We start from the raw sequence: 25,359 nt of genomic DNA on the forward strand, positions 1-25,359 counted from the left end.
TGTACATAGTAGTCCTCCAAAAGATCACATGTATCTATATCTAATTTTGTGTTATGCTCCAATGACAATGAGATTAACTCACCGCCTCTGCGAGAGCCTAATCACCTTTAAGTATCGCACCCAAATCCTTCATTTCAAACTTTTTCTTAAGGAACATCTTCAATCTCATAAGCCTATACATATCCCTTGGCTACCAGTCTTACCTTGTACCTATTAATAGATCCATCTATATTCTTCTTTACTTTATAGACCCACTTGCATCAACTCCCATGTCTTATTTGATTCCAACGCAACCATCTCTTCATCATTGGCATCTCCCCATGCTTATGTCCAAGTGCCTCCTCAAAACATGTAGGCACTATCTCGTATATTGATTTGATTATATACGCACAATAATGATGGGTTCTATATTCATTATATCTCAACTCTCCATTGGATATATTACCCTCGTAGAACTGCATACACATGGATCATTGCCATGTGTTCTCAACACTGCTTTGGCTCTTGCACACCAGGAGTAACAATAGCCGAGATCCCAAACGTTTCATCTAGGCTCTATTTTGAGCCATTATCTCCATCAACAAAGAAATGACCTTTGAAACATCAAGCATTATTATAGGTGGTTCCATCTTCTCTTTTCCCTTTCTTGATACACATGAATTTGTTAAATTTTCAGCACCTATAGTATCACCAAATGATGTGTCAGAACTCCTAGCATTCTGTGTCAACCTTTCTGCCTAAGGTCTAACAATAGACCCACTACTAGAGGTGGAGCCTATTCATGCATCTGATTGGTAGATCTCTTTTGGACTCTTTGTACAAAAATTTTGTATTTAACAACAATGAATATTTTAACAACATTGTTTAGCGTCAATCAAACTTCAAAGAGCCATTTAAATTCCATGAACCATAATAATCATTCTTCCACATGTGCTTGATTCCCTCTCTATTCAGGACAAGTGCCACAAAATATGAAGCTCCCCCAAAGACTCTTTTAAAAAAATGCACTCGTAAAAAAATCCTGAGACCGGTACTTCTCTGTCACTCACTCAATGGACCTCTACATGAAAATTTTGCAGGTTTTCTCAACAATATGAAGACAATTTTCTTGAAACCTTACAAACCTAAGCGCACAATCTGCACTTGATAATACCCACAGAAGATTGTGATGAAAACTGCCATTTATCCAGCTATTAGCTGCTTCAAGCAGATGGCGCTCCTCAGAACCAGCTATTTTGTGCAGTGTGAGCGCCAAAAATTGTCCCTAAATCTCACTTGAGCAGGTCTTTGAACAGGTCAGGGTTAGGGCCAGTTGGTGTGACTCCCACTTGCCGTGATTTAGCATCTTTTCGTATGGACTTCTCAACTGAAGGGCCTTTCGTCCCAGGGCTCGCAGAAAGTCCTTCAAATACAGTCAAGTTTTCCGGCAAAAGTTTGCCTGCTGCAATATTAGCCATTAAATCCACCATATTGTTGTTACCCGTATGCTCCAAAGTATTCGCTTCATACAGAGACATTATATCCACATTTGGAGGATTTGCACCTGTAGCAACAGGTTTTGAAGGAACTCCAGGACTTGTCAAATCAAGAAGGCCCTCAAGATCTTTCATTGGGTCCCTGGACGTGGCAACTGATGGCTCCTCTTCACGTAGATCAAGTAGGTCAGGAGGTGTTGGTGCAGGAGCCTGGTTTTTGGTATCAATCAATGCTGCAGATTCAAGCTTGTTATGACCAGGCGGTAGGTTTTTGACAGTGGCTTGCTTATGCCCCTTCCCAGAAACTTTAGCACTAGAATCTATTTTGCGGATGCCTCCACCAAAAAGCGAAACTGCAAGCTTTTGCTTTTCAGCTGAGACTTCTAGCTGCTTACTTCTGTTGTTGGCGTATTTTGACTCTTGGGAGCCAAGTGACATACTTTCCCTATTGTTTGAGTTCTTGTCAGCATCAGAAGCAGTTGACCCATTAGTAGTTTTTTCTAGACTTGCTGATGATGATGATGCCGAGCTGCTGTACATTTGGCGTCCCCATTTCTTCTGCACCCCTTCCAGTCGTAAATGTGCAGCGTCTGGATTCAAAGCATCCACATCTGGAGCCACAGAGGGTTGATAAGCTGTGTAGGATGCTTTCCCACTTCTATCCACCCCGTGATCATCACTTTCACGAGAAGCAACAGGAGTGATAAATGGGATCGGCAGCTTGGGCTTCTCATAGGGATCAAATCGTAGAGAGTGATTAGCAAGAACAGATTCATCATGTTGGCTCAACCAGGATACTGGGCCACCCGTTTGAAGCCTCTCACTTGCTGGAGTATACGGTTTGGCTCCCTTGGATAGCATAGATTGAACATAACTATCCAGAAAAGGAAGATTCTTGTCAATCTGACAACAGAAAAGATTTTAGTCATTGTTTCATACATCAATAACCATACTATGAGAGAAGATATTCAAAGAAGAGTGTGCTCCAGCCAATGGTACCTCAATATCTTCACAACTTGCATCAATAGGCAATACAGCACCTACGATATGAGCATCAAATCCCAAGAGTGCTTGCAATTCATAAGCCCGCTGTTGCAGGTCTGTTGAATGTGAAGCAGACAGCTCATCAATGAACGCCTGACACTGCTCAAATCCAACACAGTCATTAGCAACCAGTTCTGGGTTTTATTCAACATTGATCCAAATGAAGAATCCATAAGCAGAATGCAAGATCAGTGCAATGTGCGTGCCTCTGGAGTCTTTACCTACCGGAATAACTGTGGCTTAGCCACAAGTCTATGATCAGAGGTTTTGTTGACCTCTTTTTTTTTTTCTTGTTTCTTTTTGGTTGGGAGGAGAAAGAATGATAGAGAGTAAGATTGTATTGAATGCCTATGAAAGACCCAAAGGGTCTATGAAATTGAAAATGACTACATATGATCCATGAATAACTAGATGCCTGAAACATGAGAAAAATAACATCTACCAAAACAAACGGGCCCACGTACTATGTGAGCCCATGGATACAAAAAGGGAGTCAAAGCTCATCCTCCTCCTGAATCAAGTACAGTGCAGCAATGTCCACCTCCTGTGGTGGTACATCTCTATTGCATCTAATGTCCTGTAGGCTGTATCTGCAGTTCGCAGATCTAGATCTCGGGAGGCGAGGACCGCCAGCTAGAGAGAGAAAGAAAGAAAGAAAGAAAGATTTTATTAACGTCTTCCAAAAGACCGAACTCGGCCTATGAGACAAATCGTTGTACCTGTATGGGGTATCCTCTGTCATCCCAACAAAATGAGAAAGTACTGAACTAAAAAGCTGAATCTGGGTGTGCAATAAGTACACTGAGTGGGGGAGGGGATGGAGCTCTACTACTAGGAGAATGCAAAGCTATATGCATGGAGTACACAATCATGATATGCAACCTAGCTAGCTCCATCCTGTACCATACTGGGGGTATAAAATGGTATACATCAATGAAGGGGGTGTCCATAGCTCCCTGAAGAACATGCCTGGGTCTGCTCTGAAGCGAGCCAGTCGCTCCGCACCCTCTCTGTGAAACTGAGCTCTGATCTCTGTCATCTCTCTCTGGTATAGGCATGGTGTCCGAAAGCGAGGTGTCCAATGTCTCCTGCGGGCTCTGAGTGTCTGTGCTCTCTGGAGAGTAATTCCCTGCCGTGTAGGGGCTGGGAGTGGGATGGATCTCTGAAAAAATGTAGTAATCTGTGTCTGTCGCCCCCCCTCTCGAGCTATCTGAGCTTGTAATGATGTCTCTCTGTGACGCTGTATGTCTAGAATGAATCTCCCCAGTATGCGCTGGTCTGCTGCCTCAAAGATCTGGCGTAAGGAATGTGGCTCTCTGAATAAAATGGGATATCTCTCTCTGATGGCTGTATATGCTCTGCATCTACATACATAATGCTCCTCACTCTCCACCTCCTCTCTGCACAATCTGCATACCCTCTCCTCTCGGGGGATCCGTGCTGCTCTGCCAGTCTCGATCTCCAATCGATGTGATGAAACTCTAAGCTGACCAATAGCCACTCGGGAGCCGTGTGGTAAAAAGCCCTCCATGTATCTAGGCCTCTCTATAAATCCATCATCAGTGATACTCATGAAGTGATCTCTGTAGTATAGCATCTTCGGTGGAAGAGGCTGTGTAGGCGATATCCATGTCTCTCGTGTATAGAGCTGCCATAGGTCCTGTCTCAATACTCTGTTCCTCTCACTATGAGAGAGACGGATATGTGGTGCATCCCTGTCATATTGGAATGGTGGTAGATGATCCATGTCTAGGCCATGCCGTGAGAACCAATGTGTGACCTGTGCATACCATGATCCTCTGTCTCCTGCCTCAGCCAGCAGATGCCTCAAAAGCTCTATATGACAATCTGTCCTGTGGCATCTCTCTGAATCTGTCTAGCAGGCATATAGTCTGGAATATGGCCTCTACCATCATAGGAGGCGCAGCAAACTCTGCTCGATAATGTCATGAGGTACTGACGGTTTGCTGCGTATCATGCGTGCCATCATGAGGGCCTGTGGTCTCTCTATCTGTGTCCACCAATGGGTAGCAAGGCCTAGCACCCATACCGCTGCTCCATACATCAGTGCCGGTGTGACTAATGTGTCAAATAGCCACCCCTTCGTCCGGGGCTCCTGAAAATGCGCCTAGTGGCACTGTCTCTCTAGCATCGCCAATGCTGCATATCCCCGTGTCAATCTAACTCTGGCTGCTGAACCCATGGTGAAGCGTGTGGCTGCTGCAGAGAAGGTAACCCCTAGGTACACGTATGATGTCACCACCTCCACCTGGCGTCCTGCGAGAGTGAATGTCAGCTGACTCCTGCCTTGTCTCGATGTATGAAAGACCATAACCTTGGTTTTCCCAAGGTTCACAGTAAGACCCCTCTGTGTGCAGAAATCGAGTGCATGTAGGTGCTGCTGTAGACCTCCTGGAGACTCAGACACTAATACAATATCATCAGCATAAAGCATAATATGTACTGAGGTACCTGCTAAATCAACTCCGTCTCCGCCTCCCCGTGTAATGAAGTCAGCCACCTCATCAATGTATAACCCAAATAGCGTGGGGGAAAGTGGGCATCCTTGCTTCACACCAATGGTGCTAGCAATAGTCTCGGACATACCTCCTGGACATCTGACTCGCCCAAAAACCTGCTCATATAATGCATAGATGCCCCATGTCATATCTGCTGGTATGCCAAGAGACTGCAGGCGTTGAAAGAGCCTCTCTCGTGGTACTGTGTCAAATGCCTTGCGGAAATCCACAAAGCAGCAATAGAGCTTTCTCTTCCTCACTCTGGCCTGATCACCTCCTTGAGTGCCGTGTTCTCTTGTTCAAGGTCCGTGACCCGTGCTTCGAGGGCCATGATGTGCCGGTGTAGTTTGTTCTCCACCTCATTGAGGTTGGAATCGGATGTCTTCTTGTTCTCCTTGATTAGTGCCTTCATTGCCGTCTCGAGGGCCTCGAGTTTCTCTTGGAGACTCGGGGCCATTCCTCCAGATTACTCTGCAGTCCTTCCCACAGGCAGGGAGGAGAGAGAGAGAGAGAGAGAGGGAGAGAGTTATGTTGCTGCCTTGGGGGCCTGAGCAACGGTGGGTGGGGAAAGAGGACGAAAGGGGGGCACTGAGCCTAGCGGAGAGGGAGGCGGGCCAGCATAGCGAGGCGGCGGCGAACAGTGAAGCGAATCAGTGAGAGAGAGGCCCGACGAAGGGCGAAGAGACTAGCGGGCAGGGTGCACAGCAGAGCAGCGGCGGGTGGCTGCCTTGGGGGCCTGACGAAGGGCGAAGAGAGAGAGAGAGAGGGCAGGGGGGCTGGCGGGAGAGAGGGCGGGAGGGAGGGCGGGAGCAGAGGGGGTTGGCGCAGAAGGGGTTGCTGGCGGGAGGGGGGGCAGAGGGGGCTGGCGGGAGGGGAGCAGAGGGGGCTGGCGCAGAGGCAGAGCGAGGGGCTGGCGGGAGGGGAGCAGGGGGGGTTGGCGCAGAGGCAGAGCGAGGGGCTGGCGGGAGGGGGGGCAGAGTGGGCTGGCGGGGACCTGACGAAGGGCGAAGAGAGAGAGAGAGAGAGAGAGAGAGCGCTGCAGTCTGTCTCTCAGGTGCCCGGCACCAAAGAGTCGCGGGCTTGGTTGCAGCATCTGTGCTCTCACCTCTGGAAGAATCTGGGTGGTGGGCATCGAAATCACCTAGTGGGAGAAGCAAAAAAGTAGGTGATGAAGGTTTGAGAGATGTTTGGCTCATCATGCAGTGCTGCCTCACCAGAGTCTTCCGATGACAGCAAAGATCCATAAAGTATGGGCCCATACACTGTACTGCCTCACCAGAGTCTTCCGAAAGATCCATCAAGTACAAGCCCATACAATACACTGCCCTCATCTGTGAGAGGGGGCCAAAGCCATCTCGGAAGAGGCAATGAAATCTCCTGCGTATCTCATAGTAGACCAGGCATCTGAATACATAATGCTGCTCTGCATAACTTGCATACCCAACCGGGCCTCCTGTGGCAAGCCCTAAGCTCTCCCAGACTCAATCCTGAGGCAGTGGGAGGACACCCTCAACTGACGTGATACCCATGTCCGACTTGTGTTAGGCCGGGTTGAGTACAAGTAGATGATGCAGTTATCTCTTGTCGGGAGAGATCCAAGAATGGGAAATCGATAGAGAGAGAGAGAGAGAGAGATCTACAAAGGACCCTAAGGCTTATGAGATGATGGTAGGCCGTAAAGGGCTTATGAGACCATGTGTAGTACAATGATACCATGGGTATACAGTGCCAGGGAAAATTTTAAAAAGAACATGAAAACTGACTGAAAATTGAAACATGACTCTATAAGCCTCCTGATGGCAGATGTGGCTATGGTGAGGGCATGTCATGTCGTTGGAAAATCTCATGGATTTGTCTGTGCAGTGGAGATTTTCGGCTCACACCTGTGTTTGGGGGGGGGGGGGGGGGGGGGGGGGGCACATAAGATGGAGCATGCCTGCTCAGTCAAGACTCCTCTAGTGCACGAATATGGCCCGTGTACGGCTGGTATGAGCTGATGTCAATGCATCAGTGTCTGCATGGTTGGCTGATGCTTGTGACGTGAAGAAATCAGTGATGGATCTCTGGGCAACATCTTTATGGGCTGGCCTTTTGTCTCTCAGCGTGTCCTCTCAATACCCCGTCCCTATGTCGTCTGAGCTCTATCAAGTACGTCCCATGACATTTGTCGATGCAATGGTGTCTGCATGGGTGGCTGATCTGATGCTCATGACGTGAAGAAACCAGTGATGGATCTCTGGTCAACATCTTTATGGGCTAGCCTTGTCTCTCAGCATGTCCTCTCAATACCCCGTCCCTATGTCGTCTGAGCTCTATCAAGTACATCCCATGACATCTCTGGTCCTCATACTGCATCACCCATGCCTGTGGGGCCCGAACCCAAAGGAAGACGCAGTGAAATCTCCCTCGTATCCCATATTACACTGGGTGTTTAAGTTAAGAGCTTACCTTAGCCTTTGCAGAACCATGTGTCCTTGGGTCTTGCCTTAGAGCCGAAATGCAACTCCCCGCTAGCTCATCCATCGTGTCCTCACTGTGTTCTCACAGTAGAATGCTCCTTGATAACCCATCGGAGATCTAGTAGTGGCAAAACAACAGCTTCCAGAAGGTTCGAGCAAGCAACATGCAAGTAAACGGAGCACAAGTGTCAGGAAGCCTAGGCACAAGCAGCAGCCTTAGGTGCTCAACTCTTGGTCATGGGACAAGCCAGTTTGAAGATTGACCAGCCTGAGAACTTAAATCCTATTTGAACACCCATCGGAGATCTCGTACTGGAAAAACAACAGCTTCCAGACTGTTATTAGAGACCAGTGCTCAACTCCCGGTCATGGGACAAGCCAGTTTGAAGATTGACCAGCCTGAAAACTTAAATCCTATCTGAGCACCCATCAGAGATCTAGTAGTGGCAAAACAACAGCTTCCAGAAGGTTCAAGCAAGCAACATGCAAGTAAGCAGAGCACAAGTGTCAGGAAGCCTAGGCACAAGCAGCATTAGGCAGCATTAAGCCATTTTAATGCCTGATGGCCCCTGATGACGAGCCCCATTAGAAACCCCTCCCAATCGTGAATGCTCCCGCACAACCTTTCTTGATCTGCACCTGGTTGTTTTTGTAAGCTGTGGACTGCGCATACACAGGTTATCCAACTGATGGACATGGAGTCATGGATTGAAGAAGCATTCAGCAGCTACTACATGAGGTGAGGTCCCCTCCCAATTGTAATTGCTCCCTCACAACCTCTCCTGATCTGCTGCTGGTTGTTTTTGTAAGCTGTGAACTGCATAGACACAGGCTATGCAACTGACGAAAATGGGATATGCATAAGCGTTCAGTAGCTTCTACACAAAGTGAGGTCCCTGTACGTCCGCCGTGACTGGAGGGGGACCCAAGCCCCCCACTCTGCTTCCCTGTAACAGTTGCAAAAAATGAGAAACTCTCAAAAGTAATAACAGAAACCAAAAACTCAACCTCCAGTATAAGCTGTGCCTTCTTGCCAGCAGCAACGTCAAAAGAACAAATTTTGGTGATAGCAGTAATGGCGTAACCCTGTCAAATGCAGAGAATATGTAAGGATGCCAACGTGTGAAACCTACTGCAGTTATCAAGATACACTCTGTTGCCTTTCTAACTACGGAACCATAAGCTAGTTGAGAGACAGCTAAATGCAGATACCTTCACTACATCATCCCCTGGATGTGATTCTGCAACGTCACAAAGTTTCCCGATGATATAAGCAGCCGAATAAGTCCCATCTGCTGTCCCATACTCACCCAGCACCCAGCATATAACCTGCACATACATGCAGTGTAGAATAATGAGAGGTAATTATGGTTTCTGCACAGAGATGGTAGAATAATGAGAGGTAATTATGGTTTCTGCACAGAGATGGTTGTATGAGACTCAGAAAACGTCCATAAAATCCCAATTAAGCACAGCCAACAATTGACAGACCCAATCCAGCAAAGCAATGTAAGTTCATATGGAATGAGAATGTTGCCTGTAGGAGAACTGATGGTAACTTTGGCTCCCCAAGAATTTGAAGATACGATTCAACCTTCAATGTAGACACAAGCATTACTTCAATATAAGCATTATCTTGCAAAAACAATTACAACGCATTAAAAATAATGTTGTAAAAGGATTAGCACCACATTAACTCCCCACTACTTTACATGGCACTTCCCCTGTTCCCTCGCCCCCCACCCCAAAATACACTACTTGTGATCTTACACAACACCTAGGGTTCACTCTTCCCTATTATAGCAATCCTCCCATAGCTACGGTTTTTCATCCATGGTTGGAGAGAGAACAGTCTCCGGATATGCTCTAAAGACGCTCTTCTATGAAAGGAGAAAATCCATCACCCAGACCTTCTGGATTCAGGCCAAGAGGCTGCTTTTTAGTCTTCCAAGTTCCAAGGTGTGAGGTGGTATGGGAAACCAAGGACGGAGGACAGCAGGCATGAAAGGAGAAGACGGCATGGTTGAATGTGCAAGGAGCAGTGTTTGTGCTGCTGCATATCCATAAGAAAGCAATGGAGAACACCCGTGGCTTGGTGCTTTTGGGGTGTACATGATGTGTTTTGGTTGGTGTTTTCTAGGTCTACAGATGCACGTGGGTGTGAGACTCCTAAGGTGAGCCTTTGCTGTCTTGATGGTGATATACAGAAGGTCAGGTTGTTCCTACAGAAAGCTGAATTTGATGTGCATCTTCCATGGGAAGGGCACACGAAGAAATTCATGCTTGTGTTGAAAATCCGAGAGGGCATTCCTGTCCATTAAGTCATGAGACAGTTGGACCAGACTTTAACAGGGTGGCTGGCCTATTTGGGAGGCTCATGGGTGCATACATGACCTTCAGGTGATGTGCGTAGGTTTTGCTGCAGGACAGAGCTGTAGCGTGCAGGTTTAGCAGGCCGTACAGAGGGGCCAAAAATAGCAGAGAAGGGAAGCCGTGTGGACTGGGCATGGCCAGGGTTATGGTGGGTGCCCTCACGTGGCTGTGGACTGGCTAAACTGGGCATACTACAGATGGTCGTTTTTCTCCCAAGAAGCAATCCGTAAGTAGAAATAATGTGAGTAATATATTTTGGGCATAAAGCTCGCACTTTCTGAATTTTAATGCCTAAAACGGTGCAAGTGTGGGCCAAAAATGGAAGCATGCTTTTTGGGATAATCTAGGCTTTTCTTGAGCACCCATCTCAGCCCTCCTCAAGGTGTGGGCTGTGGTCAACCAGTTTGGGCATTCCTCACACGGCACTCTTTTTACTCAATATTCTCAGCCATATCAGCAATATATGGGCTTTATCCATCCTCCTCTGCCTCTTGACAGCCATCACCTACTCCTAATCCTCCTGAATCCCCTTCATCTCTTATGAATACATAGTATTCCACTGTTCTTGATTTGCAGAAACAATTACAGGAGGAGATTTAGTGGAAAGGGCTGGAGCTCCCACCTGTGATCAGCTCGAATCCCCCACAACACCCCCCCGCCCCGCACCTAGCCCTCTCCATCGCTCTTGCACCCCCTCCACATCTGCCCTCTCTCGTCCCCCCCCTTCCCTTCGCACTGCTCGCGCCCCTGTGTCCTGCTCGCATCCTCATGCACCTCACCCTCACTGCCCTGCCCTCTCCCACCCCCCACCCTCGCTCTTTCCCTCCTGCCCTGCTCCACCTGTAAATCCCCCCAGCCCCACGCATCCATTCGTCCCCTGCTCTTCCGCCTCGACTCGGTCCCTGCCCATTCTTTTCTCCCTCCCGTTCCGTGCGCAGCTTCCCAGTTCTGCCTGTTTTCTGATTTCTTGCTCTCTTCCCAGTTGGAGACCCCGGCCCCGGACTTTCACCTTAGGCGGCTCCCTCTTCACCATCCAAGGGCACCCCCAACTGTGTCTTTTTTGAAGTGGACCTCCAATTCTTAGACTCCTCTGTTCAGTCATTGGAAGCCATCTCAGTCTGCAAACTGGTCACCAGCGCGTGGGCAACTCCAAAACCTCCTTCAGGCAGCCCTACCATGGGCGGATCACCGACAGCAATGGCTACATCAGGAGCAAGCTCAACTCAGTGGCCCTAGTAGGGAGTACCTTGTCGCAAAGCCGGGTCATGATTCAGGAGGCACAGGCTTTCTTCGCCAGATGGAGCCACGCTTTCTGCCCAGATGCAAGATGCAGACACTTTGGCCAGAGTCATCGGCTTCACAATCACCATTTTCTTCCCTGGGCTCTTGTACTTCGTGCTTCTATCAACGATTGAACGTACCCTTGTCCAGGTGCTCAACCCCCCCTCCTCAGCGGCAGAGAATCGCTAGGGCGACCTCCCTACACTCCGAGTACTTGTTCGGGGAACCTACCCCGACATTTGGCGATCTCTCGCCTCAACGGCTCACATTTTCTACAGCGGGTGGAGTTATTTGGGCTCTCGGTCCAATGCTTCATCTACCGACAGATGGACCACCTCGCCCACGCTTGCCCCTTGTCACTGCACCCCAACGACCATGACTTCAGGCACAAAGCTCCTATCTCGTCTTCGTCCCCCCCCCCCCCTCCCGTGGCCCTCCAGAGCCTCACCCTCAAGAGGAGCAGGACCAAAGAGTGACAGCCTGTTGGTAGCCGCCACCATGGGGAGAGTCAACATCGGCATCGCCCCACCGCCAAACCCCCTATCAAGCCCCCAAGCTTATAAACCCTGCGATTAAGCATAAACAAAAAGGAAAACACACACTGTCACACAGACTCAGGCATCTAGCTCACCACCCAACCATGGAGCCAATTAGGCTCACCCTGGGATAGTAGCATTTGAGACATGGCTCCACATACAAAGTCCTTGGCATCCCATACCACTAGTTTACACCCAAAGGATGTAAGCACGGAGTAGTCTCAAGGCCTCAAGTCCAGGCCTGAGGAGCTCTCTCTCAAACTGACTCATAAAGCCGCTTATATAGGCCTCCTATAAATCAAGACTCAAATATAACACACGTCATAGTGTACATATATATACAAAAAAAAGAATGAAAAAAAAAATCATTTCTGAACATTCAACAACAACACAATTACCAAAATGAGAGCTCCATCTGTCAACATGTTTCCTTCGCTATCATACTCTCAGCTCTGGCTCTGTAATAGCAGTGACCGCAGCAGCTGGCACCGCATCATCGTCATCTCTCGTTGCAATGTCTGTATCAATGAGAGGAATGGCTACGTTCGCACTTTGCATAAGTCGGCTAAAATCGGCGACGGTGGCCGACCTAGGGTTCTTTTGCCCAAAATGTTTTTAAAAACTGCCATGCACTTGCCAATGAGGTGATAGCTCAAGTAGTGAAGGTGTTTGCCTAGGACCAAGAGGTCTTGGGTTCAAAAACCCCCTTGTTGCTTCCTCGGCGGCATCGCCTATAGGTGGATAAATAAGCGACTACAGTCGGGCGCCTATGGGCGGTGAAAAATCGATAACTACGGGAGGATCTTGGGCCCAAAGGTTAGTCGCCCGGGGGGGGGGGAGGACTTGCCACGTACAGATCCATACAGTACAGTACAGTACCGTATTGTACACTAAAACGTACCTTATAATAAGGTACGTCGTACTTATGCAACCTTGGATATTGGGCTCAATGGACAATATGGAAGGTGAGAAACAATGCTATGTTTGGACAGACGCCTCTAGAGGCATATGCTTACTTTAAGATGAATTTGTGACAATCCCTCCATGACTGCTTACAATTGGAGGACACTGCTTTTAGCCAGTTCGAGGTGTTTTTCCACTGCTTTTGAAGTTCTTTGAAGATGGACTTATCTTGAGTCCATCTCCTATATTGTACATAAGTCATTGTTAATAGAAGCATGGTTTTCACAACAAAAAAAAAAAAGCTTGCGTGTGTGTGAAGTGCCCCTAAAAGGGTTATTGTTCTAGTAGTGTGTGAATACACTCTTGACTCTTATACGTGGATAAGAAAAGTGTGCCATGTGGCATCCACTTATTAGAGTTTGATATTTGTATAGGTCAAAAGATAAGGATTGTACTTGGTGAGTATCATCACATCAACCAATCAATTATTATTGAGTCATGCAACACTATGAGTATTGTCCTCTCTCTCTCTCTCTCTCTCTCTCTCTCTCTCTCTCTCTCTCTCTACACACAAACCATGGATATCTTCCACCCACCTTAGCTTAGGGCACCTGTGTAAACCCTAACCCTAATTCCTTCAATTGGTATCAAAGCTAGGGTTTCTGTTGTGTTAGGGTTTCTTTTTTTAGGGTTTCTGCAGCTGCCCGCCATCAATGCCATCTGCATCCTCTGCAATCACATGCAGCATACAGTCTACCTACTAACCTACTATGCCGTACACTTGCAGCGCAGCCACATCGTCATCTGCATCCGCTTCTAACCCTGTGACAACCGCCACTGCCCATCGAATCTCAGCTACAGTACCTTCACCTGCCTCGCTCTGGTCGCCCTATGCTACCAGCAGCTGCTGTCTCCCCTTCTACGCCCTATCTTGCGCCATTGCTATTGTTGCAGCCACCGTCAACTCGCCTACGCCACCTCAGCTCCAATAACTACTTCAGTGCCAACACCATTCACTGCTGCTGTACGCCACCGTCGATGCCATTCTCAACAACTGTACCTACAAATGTCAACAACATCAAAATTAAGGTTTTTCAGAAATAAGGTGAAATCCGTCAAATTGATGCTCTTACACTCCCAGTAATTTGGGTGTTTATGCAAAATCAGCTTCCGGCACCGATTTGAAGCTCCTACACTTGCAAAAATTTCGGGCTTTTCCGAAGTTTTGGAGAAAATCATCAAATTGAAGCTTTCTGCATCAAATTAAAGCTCACTCAATGCCATGGAAGGAGCAGTGGCATGGAAACGTTGCCGAAAACAACCGTGCTTCATCGACAAACGCATGGGTAGTTGTTAAACTTCCAATTTTATGTCCATTCTTTGTTTTATGTGTCAAGGGTTCTCTCCCTGGGAAGTCCCCAAAAACTGATCTGTGTCAAGGGTTCTCTACCTGGGAAGTCCCCAAAAACTGATCTATGTGTTTTTGATTTTGTAATGCCTTGAATCATGTGTTGTAGTTTACAGCCCAAATCACCATAGCTATTCAAGGTCTTCTCAAGCATCTCCACCTTTTCTCCAAAGGGGGTTTGTTGGAATTCGGAGCCTCATGTATGTGTGTTCCCTCACATGTGTGAACCTCTGTTTGTGTGTGCAAACAACCCCTAAAAGGGTTATTGCTCCAATAGTGTGTGAACACACTCTTATAAGTGGATAAGTGTGACATGTGGCATCCACTCATTAGAGTGTGATATTTGTATGGGTCAAAAGATAAGATTGAAAGCCTACAAAAGCAGCATACTTGATGAGTATCATCACATCAATCAATCAATTATCATTGAATCGTGCAACACATCATGGCATACTTATGCTAGAGAGCTATATGATGCCCCCCACCCCCCCTCCACTGGGAGCTAGACCCCGGCTAGCAGCACCTTTTTTACTATGCTGATGGTGCTAGATGCGATAGACAGGTTACAGAATGGAAAGGCACAGGATCATGATGGGCTAGTTGGAGAGCACTTCTCATATGCACAAGACACTTTGGCTCCGCTCATCGTACATGTGTTTAATCGTGCCATTTGTGAGGGTTTCCCGACAAGCTGGACAGAGCATATCATTGTACCACTCTTTAAGAGTGGGGACCCCATGGTACCAGGCAACTACAGGACGATCATGATTGGTCATTACTTGGCCAAATTATATGGCTCTATATTGGAGTCGAAGAGCAGAGCCGATGGGCAGAGAGGCATGGTCATCGAGCACATGGACAGGCTGGCTTCAGGAGAGGATTTACTACCTTGGATCACATACTGACACTTCGGGCACTTATTGAAGAGGGCAGGGCACAGAAGAGAAGAATATACTGCTGCTTTGTGGACTTCCGCAAAGCCTTCGATACCATACCACGTGCCAGGCTTATGCACAGATTGCATGTCACGTAGGCTGTAACGCCTGTGACCAACGGCAGACCGGATGGCCAGACGGGGCTTTAACGTCAACGCCTCAGCCAGAGCGCCGAGGACGTGGCCATCCGGGGTTCCGTGGGAGAGGACGCCCATGCGGAGTCATGGGCGGCCAGGCTAGTGTGGACGGCAGGCCACACACTACATAGCCTGGGGGATGAGGGGCAATCCTCATTCTTCCTCTGCGGCTGGGTGGTGAGCCAGCGGCCGTCCCCTCCTGTGGTAGCACCCGTAGCGACGCTACGGAGATCTAACATTGGTATCAGAGCTTGGCGTCGGGATTGCGAGTGGCGTGCGAAGCGGGCCCAGCCGTTTAATGATTTGCCAGATGGCTTACCACCATCTGTGAAGTAGACCATGGCATCGAAGTTATGCCAGGATCAAAACCTATAAGCAAACCTGCTTATAGATTAAGCCACTCCGAGGCACAGGAGGTGGAAAAACAATTGACGGAATATTTGAACAAAGGATTTATTCGGCCTAGTTCAAGTCCGTGGGCATCGCCTATTCTTCTGGTAAAGAAGTAAGACGGATCTATGCGGATGTGCATAGACTATAGGGCTCTTAATCAGGTAATGATTAAGAACAAGTATCCGATGCCACGCATGGATGAGTTGTTTGATCAACTCTATGGATCGAGATACTTTACAAAAGTAGACCTGAGATCAGGGTATCATCAGGTTAGAATTAAAGCAGAAGATGTTGCGAAGACAGCATTTAGGACCCGTTTCGGGCATTTTGAGTTTTTGGTTATGCCATTTGGGCTAACCAATGCTCCAGCGACGTTTATGATGCTGATGGACAGCATTTTACGTCCATATCTGGGAAAATTCGTAGTAGTTTTCCTAGATGATATTCTTGTGTACAGTAAGACACAGAAAGAACACAAAGAGCATTTGCGTCTAGTGTTCAAGTTGTTGCGAGAGCACAAACTATTTGCAAAGAAGAGCAAATGTGAATTTTTTGAAACAGAAATTCACTACCTTGGCCATATTATATCCGCCGATGGTACGCAGATGGAGCCAGAAAAAGTAGAGGCTATTCTTAAATGGCCAGCGCACCGAAGAATCTCAAGGAACTGTAGATTTTTCTTGGCATGTCAGGGTTCTACCAATAGTATGTGAAGGACTACGCGAAGATCGCAGTCCCGTTGACTGTCCAGTTAAGGTCAAAAACTAAAAACATTAGTTGGGGGGAAGCCCAACAGAAGAGCTTTGATAAGCTCTAAGGTGGCCGTAGCAGCTGCACCTGTTTTGACTATTGTCGATCCAAACGAGCCGCTTGTCTTGGAAACAGATGCTAGTGATGAGGCCATTGGGGCTGTACTTATGCAAAGGGGACGCCCAATTGCATTTGAGAGTAAAGAGTTAGATCGTGCGCAGCGTAACTACTCGGCTTACAAGCGAGAGTTACTAGCGATAGTTCATGCACTGAAAAAGTGGAGACACTATTTATATGGTGCTCCTTTTGAGGTCCGGACGGACCATGAAAGTCTGAAATGGATTTCAAGTCAAAGTGAACTGAAGGGTAGAAAAGCTCGGTGGGCGGAGATTCTACAGGAGTTTAACCTTTAGATACGTTACCAGAAAGGTAAGTATAACGTGGTGGCAGATGCACTTAGTCGCATGCCACAGATTAATGAACTTAGTTTCACAGTCTTCAAGAATGATTCTTGGAGTCACTACGTGGTTTATGTGAGCACGATCCATCTTTTAGAGAGGTCTGGCGTGCTGTACGCGTACGCACTTCTTCACAGACGCGACCACCTCCCTCGTTGGCACGGATTGCTAGTCGGGAGAGATTGGCCGAAGGTGCAACGGAAAGGGAAGCGAGAGTTAGTCCGGAGAGACTAGCCGTGTCTTCCGGGTATAGTTTGGAGCCGGAGAGCTCTGACGTAGGCCCTTCATCACCTTTGACTGCCACGGCTTCAAAGGGGGGTGATAAACTTCGTCGGGGGGAGAAATATGCTAATTACTCCATTGACGACGGGTACTTACTCTACAAGGGTAGAGTATGTGTACCAACTATTGGTGACTTTCGGGCCCAAATTCTTAAAGAAAGTCATGATAGTCCAAGTGCGGGTCATCCCGGGATTCAGAAGACCTATGCACTAGTAAAAAGACAATTTTATTGGCCTAGTTTGTTTAAGGACGTCCAGACTTATGTGCTGAAATGCAATAAGTGCTAGGTCAATAAACATGAACGTCTTAAGGTTGGAGGACTACTCCATCCGCTGGAGATTCCTCAAGGGAAATGGGAAAGCATTTCCATGGATTTCATTATCGGTTTACCCAAGACAAGTCGAGGGAATGACTCGGTGTGGGTGGTATTGAACAGGTTAACTAAAATGGCAAAGTTTATCACCACGAAGAAAACTGTTAAAATGCCAGAGTCGGCAAAACTCTTTATTGAACATCTCTACAAGCTATATGGCCTGCCCGCAGATATAGTGTCGGATAGAGATAGAAAGTTCAACAGTCATTTTTGGAGGGAAGTCTTCAAAAAGTTGGATACTACTCTGAGTATGAGTACGGCAGATCATCCGGAGTCTGATGGTCAAACTGAAAGAGTTAACCAAATTCTAGAGGATACGTTGCGTTCTTATGTTAGTAAGAAGCAATCTAATTGGGAAGAGTACTTGCCCTTATTGGAGTTTGCCTATAACAGCTCCAAACACTCAGCGACGACTGAATTTACACCATTCATGTTAATGTATGGATTCCAGCCGAGATCTCCAATGGCTGTAGGCCTAGAAAAGGAGAAGATTTAATCTGTCAAGGATTTCCTTGAAGATATGAATGATATGCTCAGAGCTGCACGTGAGAGCATTCGTAGCGCTCAGGATCGCGCTAAAACTTATGCGGATAAAGGACGTAGAAAGGTAACCTTTGCAGAAGGTGACTTTGTATTCCTCAAGGTTCCTGCGCAGTCAGAAACCATGAAAACGGGAAAGTGTGATAAACTTTCTTCGAGATATTGTGGTCCTTTTAAAATCCTTAAGAAGATTGGGGACGTAGCATATAAACTTAAGTTACCGGAGAGTTCTCAAGTCCATCCTGTCTTCCATGTCAGTAAACTGAAGAAATCAGTTCACAGGTTAGAGAACGCAGTTTCTCCAGAGATTTTGGTGGACTTGATAGAGCCACCAAAGATACCACTTGAACCTGAAAAGATTCTAGGGTATCGTGACAGACAAACCCGACATAAAGTGTACCAGGAGGTACTTGTTAAATGGACAGACAGGGATGAGGAGGCAGCTACTTGGGAACGCCGTAATGCAATTTCCAAGAGGTTTCCCGAGTTTGTTTTCGAGGTCGAAAACTCCTCTTAAGGGGGAAGTAATGTCACGTAAGCTGTAACGCCTGTGACCGACGGCAAACTGGATAGCCAGACGGGGCTTTAGCGTCAACGCCTCGGCCGAAGCACCGAGGACGTGGCCATCCGGGGTTCAGTGGGAGAGGACGCCCATGCGGAGTCATGGGCGGCCAGGCTAGTGTGGACAGCAAGCCACACACTATATAGCCTGGGGGATGAGGGCAATCCTCATTCTTCCTCTGCGGCTGGGTGGTGAGCCAGAGGCCGTCCCCTCCTGTGGTAGCACCCGTAGCGGCGCTACGGAGATCTAACATTGCATGACATTGAGGTACCCGAGGATATGCAGTGAGGGATATATGCTTTGCAAAGTCCGAGCTCCAGGCGGACTATCTGATAGGGTGACCAGCACGATAGGGGTGAAGCAGGGATGCCCGCTATCACCCACCCTCTTTGGATTGTACATTGATGCGGTCTCTGATTATGTAGACAGATTGGGAGACCCAGGGGCATGCCTAGCAGGGGTGTTGATACCCATCTTGTTATATGCTGATGATATTGTTCTAATCTCAGACTCTTCGGAGGGATTACAGAGACACCTGGATGCATTACAGGCTTTCTGTGCAGATAGAGATTTGACAGTGAACCTTGGGAAAACCAAGGTTATGGTGTTTAACACCACACAGGCATGGGTGACGAGATTAGAGCCTCGGTTCACTTTCCGAGGGGAGCCGGTAGAGTACATTAGGTCATATGTCTACTTGGGAGTTACTTTCACAGGACCGCGTTTCTCCCTGAAGGAGGCAGCAACAGCTAGATTAGCTCGAGGGCATGTAGCCTTGGGGGCCCTTGAGAGGCATGTAACATTGGTATCAGAGCATCAAGCTCAGCAAGGCTAAACCCTGATTCAGTCCCATATGAAGGCGTACAGGTCCAAGGTACAGGAAAGTGCACAGGTACGAAGCCCAAGGCAAGGAACACAAGACCGGGAAGAGCTCCCAAGAGGTTGGTTGGTGGTGTTCCACAAAGCCCAAAGGGGATGGCAGTCCTGTGAACCAGGAAAGGCTTTTGGGCAACGGTTCCAAGGGAGGATGATCCTCCAAGGGGTGGAGTGAGAGTGCCAGACTCATTTCTCAGGAATGAAGACCAAGACGGTGTTCAGAGACAGGGCAGGAACGGATTGGGGACTGGATGGAACAGATGCACAAATCTTATTCAGAGTTAGAGTGGATTTGGGACCGGGCAGGGCATTCAGTGAAAAGGTTGCCAGAGTAGGAAGGATGACAAAGGGACTCCGGGAAGAGAATGGGATGATGACAGTCATCCAAGAAGCAGATTGGAATCCTGTCATCAAGTTTAGCAGAGGAGGATGTCATGTGCACACACATGTACATGCTTCTCATAGAGGCTAACCCTAAGGAGGCAATAAAGAAGAGAAGATCAGAACAGAACCAGGATTTTTGGAGCATTTTCTATGGAGTATCTTGTGGAGGGACACATCATTATGTGAATTATTTGTGAGCCTACCATGGAAAGTGCTCACACAAGTTCAGCATCAGAGTGTGGGTCTCGAGCATTACGTGACGCTCAAGAGGGGGATTCATCCACTCCTTTGTCTCACAGACACACTCAGATGAGATCTAGGAGTCGCTTGGTGATCTCTTTATGGTTCACCCGAGGTACTAAGGGCTGAAGTATATCTACTTTGGAAAAAGATTGGGACACTGATCTTTACCCTATGGTCGTGGATGTACTCATATTTGTACACATTTTGGTGTATCTCTTGTGTTATTAAATGCTAGCTTGGAATAATGCAAATTATGTATCACTGTGTATGGAAATACTTGTACATGTGGAGCATCTTGCATGTATATGTCTATGATAATACTGCTAATCATGGATCCTATGGGATGGCCATCTTTTGGAGCAGTTGGGACATCACCTAGAGACATGTATATTGCATGGAGTGAATGCTTGGTTTTTCATGACACTTGTTTTGTGTTTTGTGTACATGTGGAGCATCTTGCATGTATATGTCTATGATAATACTGCTAATCATGGATCCTATGGGATGGCCATCTTTTGGAGCAGTTGGGACATCACCTAGAGACATGTATATTGCATGGAGTGAATGCTTGGTTTTTCATGACACTTGTTTTGTGTTTATCTTTCTTTGTGGTGTTATGTTTCAAGTTGGCAGAACTTGGACGTATGCACTACCCGTCTTGATATTCAACATGCAGTGTCACAGTTGAGCAGATTTATGCATTGTCCTCGCACTAGACAATGGGAAGCAGTGAAGCGTGTCTTTCGTTACATTAAAGCCACTCAGGACTTTGCATTGTTTTATGGCAATGCATCTTCTTTATGCTTGACCGCTTACACTAATAGTGACTGGGCAAGATGTTATGACACTAGGGTGTCAACCAATGGTAATTGTTTCCTTCTTAGAAGTTCATGCATTTCATGGCTCAGCAGGCAGCAGCCGACAGTGCCACTCATAGTTGTGAGGCTGAGTATAGGGCAGCATTCACAACTACTGTGGAGTGTGTATGGCTCCGCCATCTATTGGCAGATCTTGATATTAGACAATTGCCTTCTACCACCGTTTCAGAGTGCATTGGCAATGGCGCAGAATCCGGTTTTCCATGCACGGACAAAGCACATTGAGGTGCATTATCATTATGTCAGGGAGAGGCTCCATGCAAGAGAGATGGCCTTGACTTACGTGCCTATACAGGCCAATGTGGCAGATGGGTTACCAAGCCCCTTTCCAAGGAGAAGTCTGAAGCTTTTCGCAAAGCTTTAGGCTTACTACCATTTTCAGGGTGATCTGTCACACACCCTGTACATTCACACCATTCACTTCAGGGGCGTTTTGTAACATGCAACGGAAGTATTCGTATTGGAGGATCCTGTCACACAAATGCTCACACCGTCTTCAGTATCCTGAGTTTCGCGAGTTTAGCAATCCACTTTAAGACTTCAAACTTTTAAGAGATATGAGAGAGAGAGAGAGAGAGATGAGAACTATACACCGTATGGGGTCCTGAATTACCCACTAAAGGGCCCCCTATCCCGTTACCGAGATAGTATTTGCTTTATTTTCTTTAAAGAGACTGACGGTGTGACTGACGATAAGCCAAACGCAAGACCTCTGAAGACCAAGTGTTGGGCTGAACTGTACACTGTTGTAGAAACACCAAAGATGTCCAATCTCGAGCCTATGCACTCTTCCCAATGGAATGAGAAGGGGATGCAAAGATGAGGCTAAGAGAGGGGCTGTTTGGGACTGTTCTAGACTGAGTATGAATGCTGTAAATGCTTATGAATGCTACATTTTACCTTCACCAAGTGGCTGGAGCAAAACGATGAGATGATGAATGCTGAAAACTGTATGGATGTAAAAAACACAAGGTGAACTACTGGCTGAATGCTGAACTGATGCGTTTTGCTGATGTAGAAGTGTTGAATGCTCATGCGTTTGAGGCGCCCAGGGCTGTAGGAGACAAACGCTAAGGGATGGTGGCTGAAACTGCAATCGCTTATGCTCCTTGATCCACAGGACGAGAGGGTGGGATACTGGGTGGGAGATCATCCTTAAAAATGTCTGAATGAGAAAGGAGATCTGCCAACTGAGGGACTGAATAAGATGAGATAGCGGTTATCGATGAGATAGAAGCTGTCTGAGCATAAATCAATGCTCCTTCCGCTCCCTTGCGGATAGCTCGTCGGACCTGGAGATGAGAAATCATAGGAATGCCAAGAATGCTCCTATCTCCCCGAATCATGACAAGCTCAGGAAAACCTTTAGAGATAATAAAGGTATCCTGCCCCCAATTGGGAATAGGTTCATACTGATGAAACCACTGGATTCCTAAGATCATGTCACATCCCAAAAGAGGAGAGACAATGAAATCTCGTTGGAATGAGGCCTTTTGAATCTGAAAAGAAAACTGTTGTGCCTGTTGAGATATGTGGGTGCGGAGACCAGGTGTAAACCCGTCTACCTCCAAATGATAGGGCACTAAGGTACAACTCATGTTGGTAGCCAACTGGGGAGAGATGGCATCCTCAAAACTGCACATGTCAAAAAGGATTATGAACTGGCGGCCCTTGGGGCAGAGCCATAAGCTCGGATCAAGCTTTTCTGTGTGGTTGTCGCCTCACCCTCTTGCTTAGCATCAAGTACCACGGATAGCATGGGATGCATAGAAGGTAAGATCTGAACCGCATTGGTGGTAGCAGGCGGGTCTGGAGGAGCGGGGGATACTGCGGCAACTGTGGCAGACGGCTCTTTGGAGGCTTGCTCTGCTTGCCTTTTTGGACAATCCTTCTTACCATGCCCAATGGTATGACAAAAAAAACATCAGTTTTCTAATTGATACTGTCTTTGCTCCTCTAGAGGAAGATAGCCTCCAGTGATGCCTGCTTTAGCCTTTTCCTCAGGGGTTTTCTTAGGCTTGGATTCCTTACCCCCTGAATTAGAGGTAGGACTATTGTCTGTCTTAGTGTCTTTAGAAGACAAATTACCCTTCCCCGGTTGGGGTTTGGTATTGGAGTGTGATGACTGTATGGCTTGCCTCCGTTCATTTTCATTTCTTCGTTCTGAGCTAGAGTCAAAGCCCGGTCATATGTACTTGGGTTCAAAGCTACGAACTGTGAACCGAATGTTAGGATCCAATCCACGAATGAATTGCTCCATCTTGGCCTGCGCAGATAGCCCTAACTGCTGTGCTAAAGTAATAACCTTGCCGGAAAACTGAAGCACTGGGGATCCGTTCCATCCGAGTCCATAGAACTCATCTGCCAGACCGGTCATGTACTGGGGCGGGAGGAATCTGGTCTTCACGTCATGGACAAATGTATCCCAGCTAAAAGCTGTGACACCAATAGTCTCGTCTGTATAAAGATTAGACCGATGCTGCCACCAAGTGACTGCCTCACCAGTGAGATGAAGAGCCGCTACGTGGACTCTATCCTGAGGATCTGTGATCCTAGCTAATGGAAAATGAGCAGTAAATTGATGAATGAACTGATTAACTGCTAAATGATCACACTTACCATCATACTTACTGAAATTTGGTTGACTGCGAATGACGGTAGTTGATGTTGCGGACTATTGGCTGGTGGCACCTAAGGCGGGGGAAGATGAAGAGAGGTGCTGGTATCTAAGATGAATGGCCTCCTTTTCCCTTTGGTGCTCCAGTAACATACGTTCTTGATCAAGCTCTCGTTGGTGCTCCCGAGCGGTAGGTTCAGCCTGACGCCGGTCTTCGTCGATCTTGCGTTGGGCTTCCTCATAGTCCCGTCTTTCTGCTTTTTCTTGTTGTTTTCTTACTTCTACTTCTGCTTTTTCTTCTCTCCTTTGGGCCTCGTCTTCGTTGTTCCATCTGAAAGAAGAGGAAGATGTAGTCGGGGACTACTGGAAAAATGTCCTCACCATAAAGGTCTAGAAAGGTCGTCCAAACATCGCTTCAAAAGGTGCCTTGCCAATTGAAGAACACAAATCATTCAGCATTTCTTGGACCAAAGGCAGAAAATGCTCCAATTGTTGATCGTTCAGAGTGCACATAGGAGTTGAGGATTTCAAAAACAAATTGATTATAGATTTTTTGTTTATCCGTTAGTCTATAGGTGATATGCGCTGGAGAATTGCAATACAGTACCAAAATCGTCAAACAAGGCACGCCAAAAGTGTGAAGTATATATTTTGCATCCCTATTTTACAAAATAGTTTTAGACAGAGCACAAATTGGGTGCCAAAGTCTAATGCACAGTCGAACAACATCCTCAACAATTCTAGTGGCCTTGCATGGAATGAACATAACAAACTTGCCAATCTATCGATGATAGTCAAACAAATCGTATTTCTACTCCCTGCACCTTGGAGGTAAGTTCGTGACAAGATCCATACATATATCCCACCGGGATGGGCAATGGTTGCAACAATCCTGCCTGCCTGCAGTGCGGTACTTTTACCTTCTAGCATACTGGGTAACGTGCCATGCACCACCTCAACTATCCCCAAAATGCAATTCTATCAGGACCATTTTCTGTAGATGACAAAAGCCTAGATACCTTCACAGACACCCATCACACATGCCATGCAGATTGCAATTGGGCAGATCCGAGTCTCATCACACCGATTGAGAGTGGAAACAAGGACAGAGGGTATTGCACAGGAGGATGGTATATGTAGACTTTGCTCTTTAGAGGTCAAGACTGAGGAGCACTATATCTGCTTATGCCCAGTGTACTATGAGATACGGGGGAGCTTCCTCTGCCTCTCCAGAGACGGATTTAATTTTCTCTCCAGGATCGTTAATTTCCTGAACCAGCACTGCCCTGGCCTTTACCTGATGGAGCTACATCGCTATAGAAATCTACTTTTCAGAGAAGCCAGGGCTCAGGTTTCAGATACTTCACAGCTGCCTACCATCAAACGCTGACCACAAGGAGCCCTAGACTCTGAGGACCTTGCCAAATGGACTAGGCAGTACAATACAGGCAGGACAGAGCCACCACAACTACCAGGAGATACATTACACAGAGCACTCCAACCATAGCACACCAGACAACCGAGGCCCATCAGATCCAGATCAGAGAGATTCTCCAGAAAGGAATGTCCTCACCTCAGGCAGTGGATGAGGACAAGAGCGTGTATGAGGTCATAGATGCAGCCCCCACTGACTGACTCCTTTTCTCTTTATTTGTATAGGCACTTGCATCTGAGATACATAGTATGGACTACCACATCACATGCTTGAGCCACACGGCTACCTTGTAAGTCAGTTTCACATGATCACCTTTATAGGTAGCAAGCCTTATTCTAGAATTTTCCCCATGACTCAGTCACGGCGGCTACCTTGTAAGTCAGTTTCACATGATCACCTTTATAGGTAGCAAGCCTTATTCTAGAATTGTCCCCATGACTCAGTCATTTCATGGACTTATTGTAATACCTTTTGGTCTCATAACTTATTATAATACCT

At 47.1% G+C, this 25,359-nt stretch overlaps 1 protein-coding gene across 3 annotated transcripts in view; it reads right to left on the bottom strand.

Moving 5' to 3' along the window:
- Positions 1 to 863: 863 nt before the first annotated feature.
- Positions 864 to 25,359, bottom strand: part of LOC147636551 (AP-4 complex subunit epsilon-like) — a 48,645-nt gene continuing 24,149 nt past the window's right edge. For all 3 annotated transcript variants that reach the window (XM_086799966.1, XM_086799965.1, XM_086799967.1), the window contains 5 exons: positions 9,035 to 9,091; positions 8,710 to 8,826; positions 8,506 to 8,583; positions 2,475 to 2,618; positions 864 to 2,378 (listed from right to left, as the gene is read on the bottom strand). In XM_086799966.1, the coding sequence (XP_086656092.1) occupies positions 1,272 to 2,378; positions 2,475 to 2,618; positions 8,506 to 8,583; positions 8,710 to 8,826; positions 9,035 to 9,091 (1,503 nt within the window). In that variant the 3' untranslated portion in view covers positions 864 to 1,271. The remainder of the gene's footprint in view (positions 2,379 to 2,474; positions 2,619 to 8,505; positions 8,584 to 8,709; positions 8,827 to 9,034; positions 9,092 to 25,359) is intronic.

This window comes from Cibotium barometz, chromosome 7, assembly GCF_041138505.1.
Source record: "Cibotium barometz isolate CiBa-2024 chromosome 7, ASM4113850v1, whole genome shotgun sequence".
Classification (NCBI taxonomy): Eukaryota; Viridiplantae; Streptophyta; class Polypodiopsida; order Cyatheales; family Cibotiaceae; genus Cibotium; species Cibotium barometz.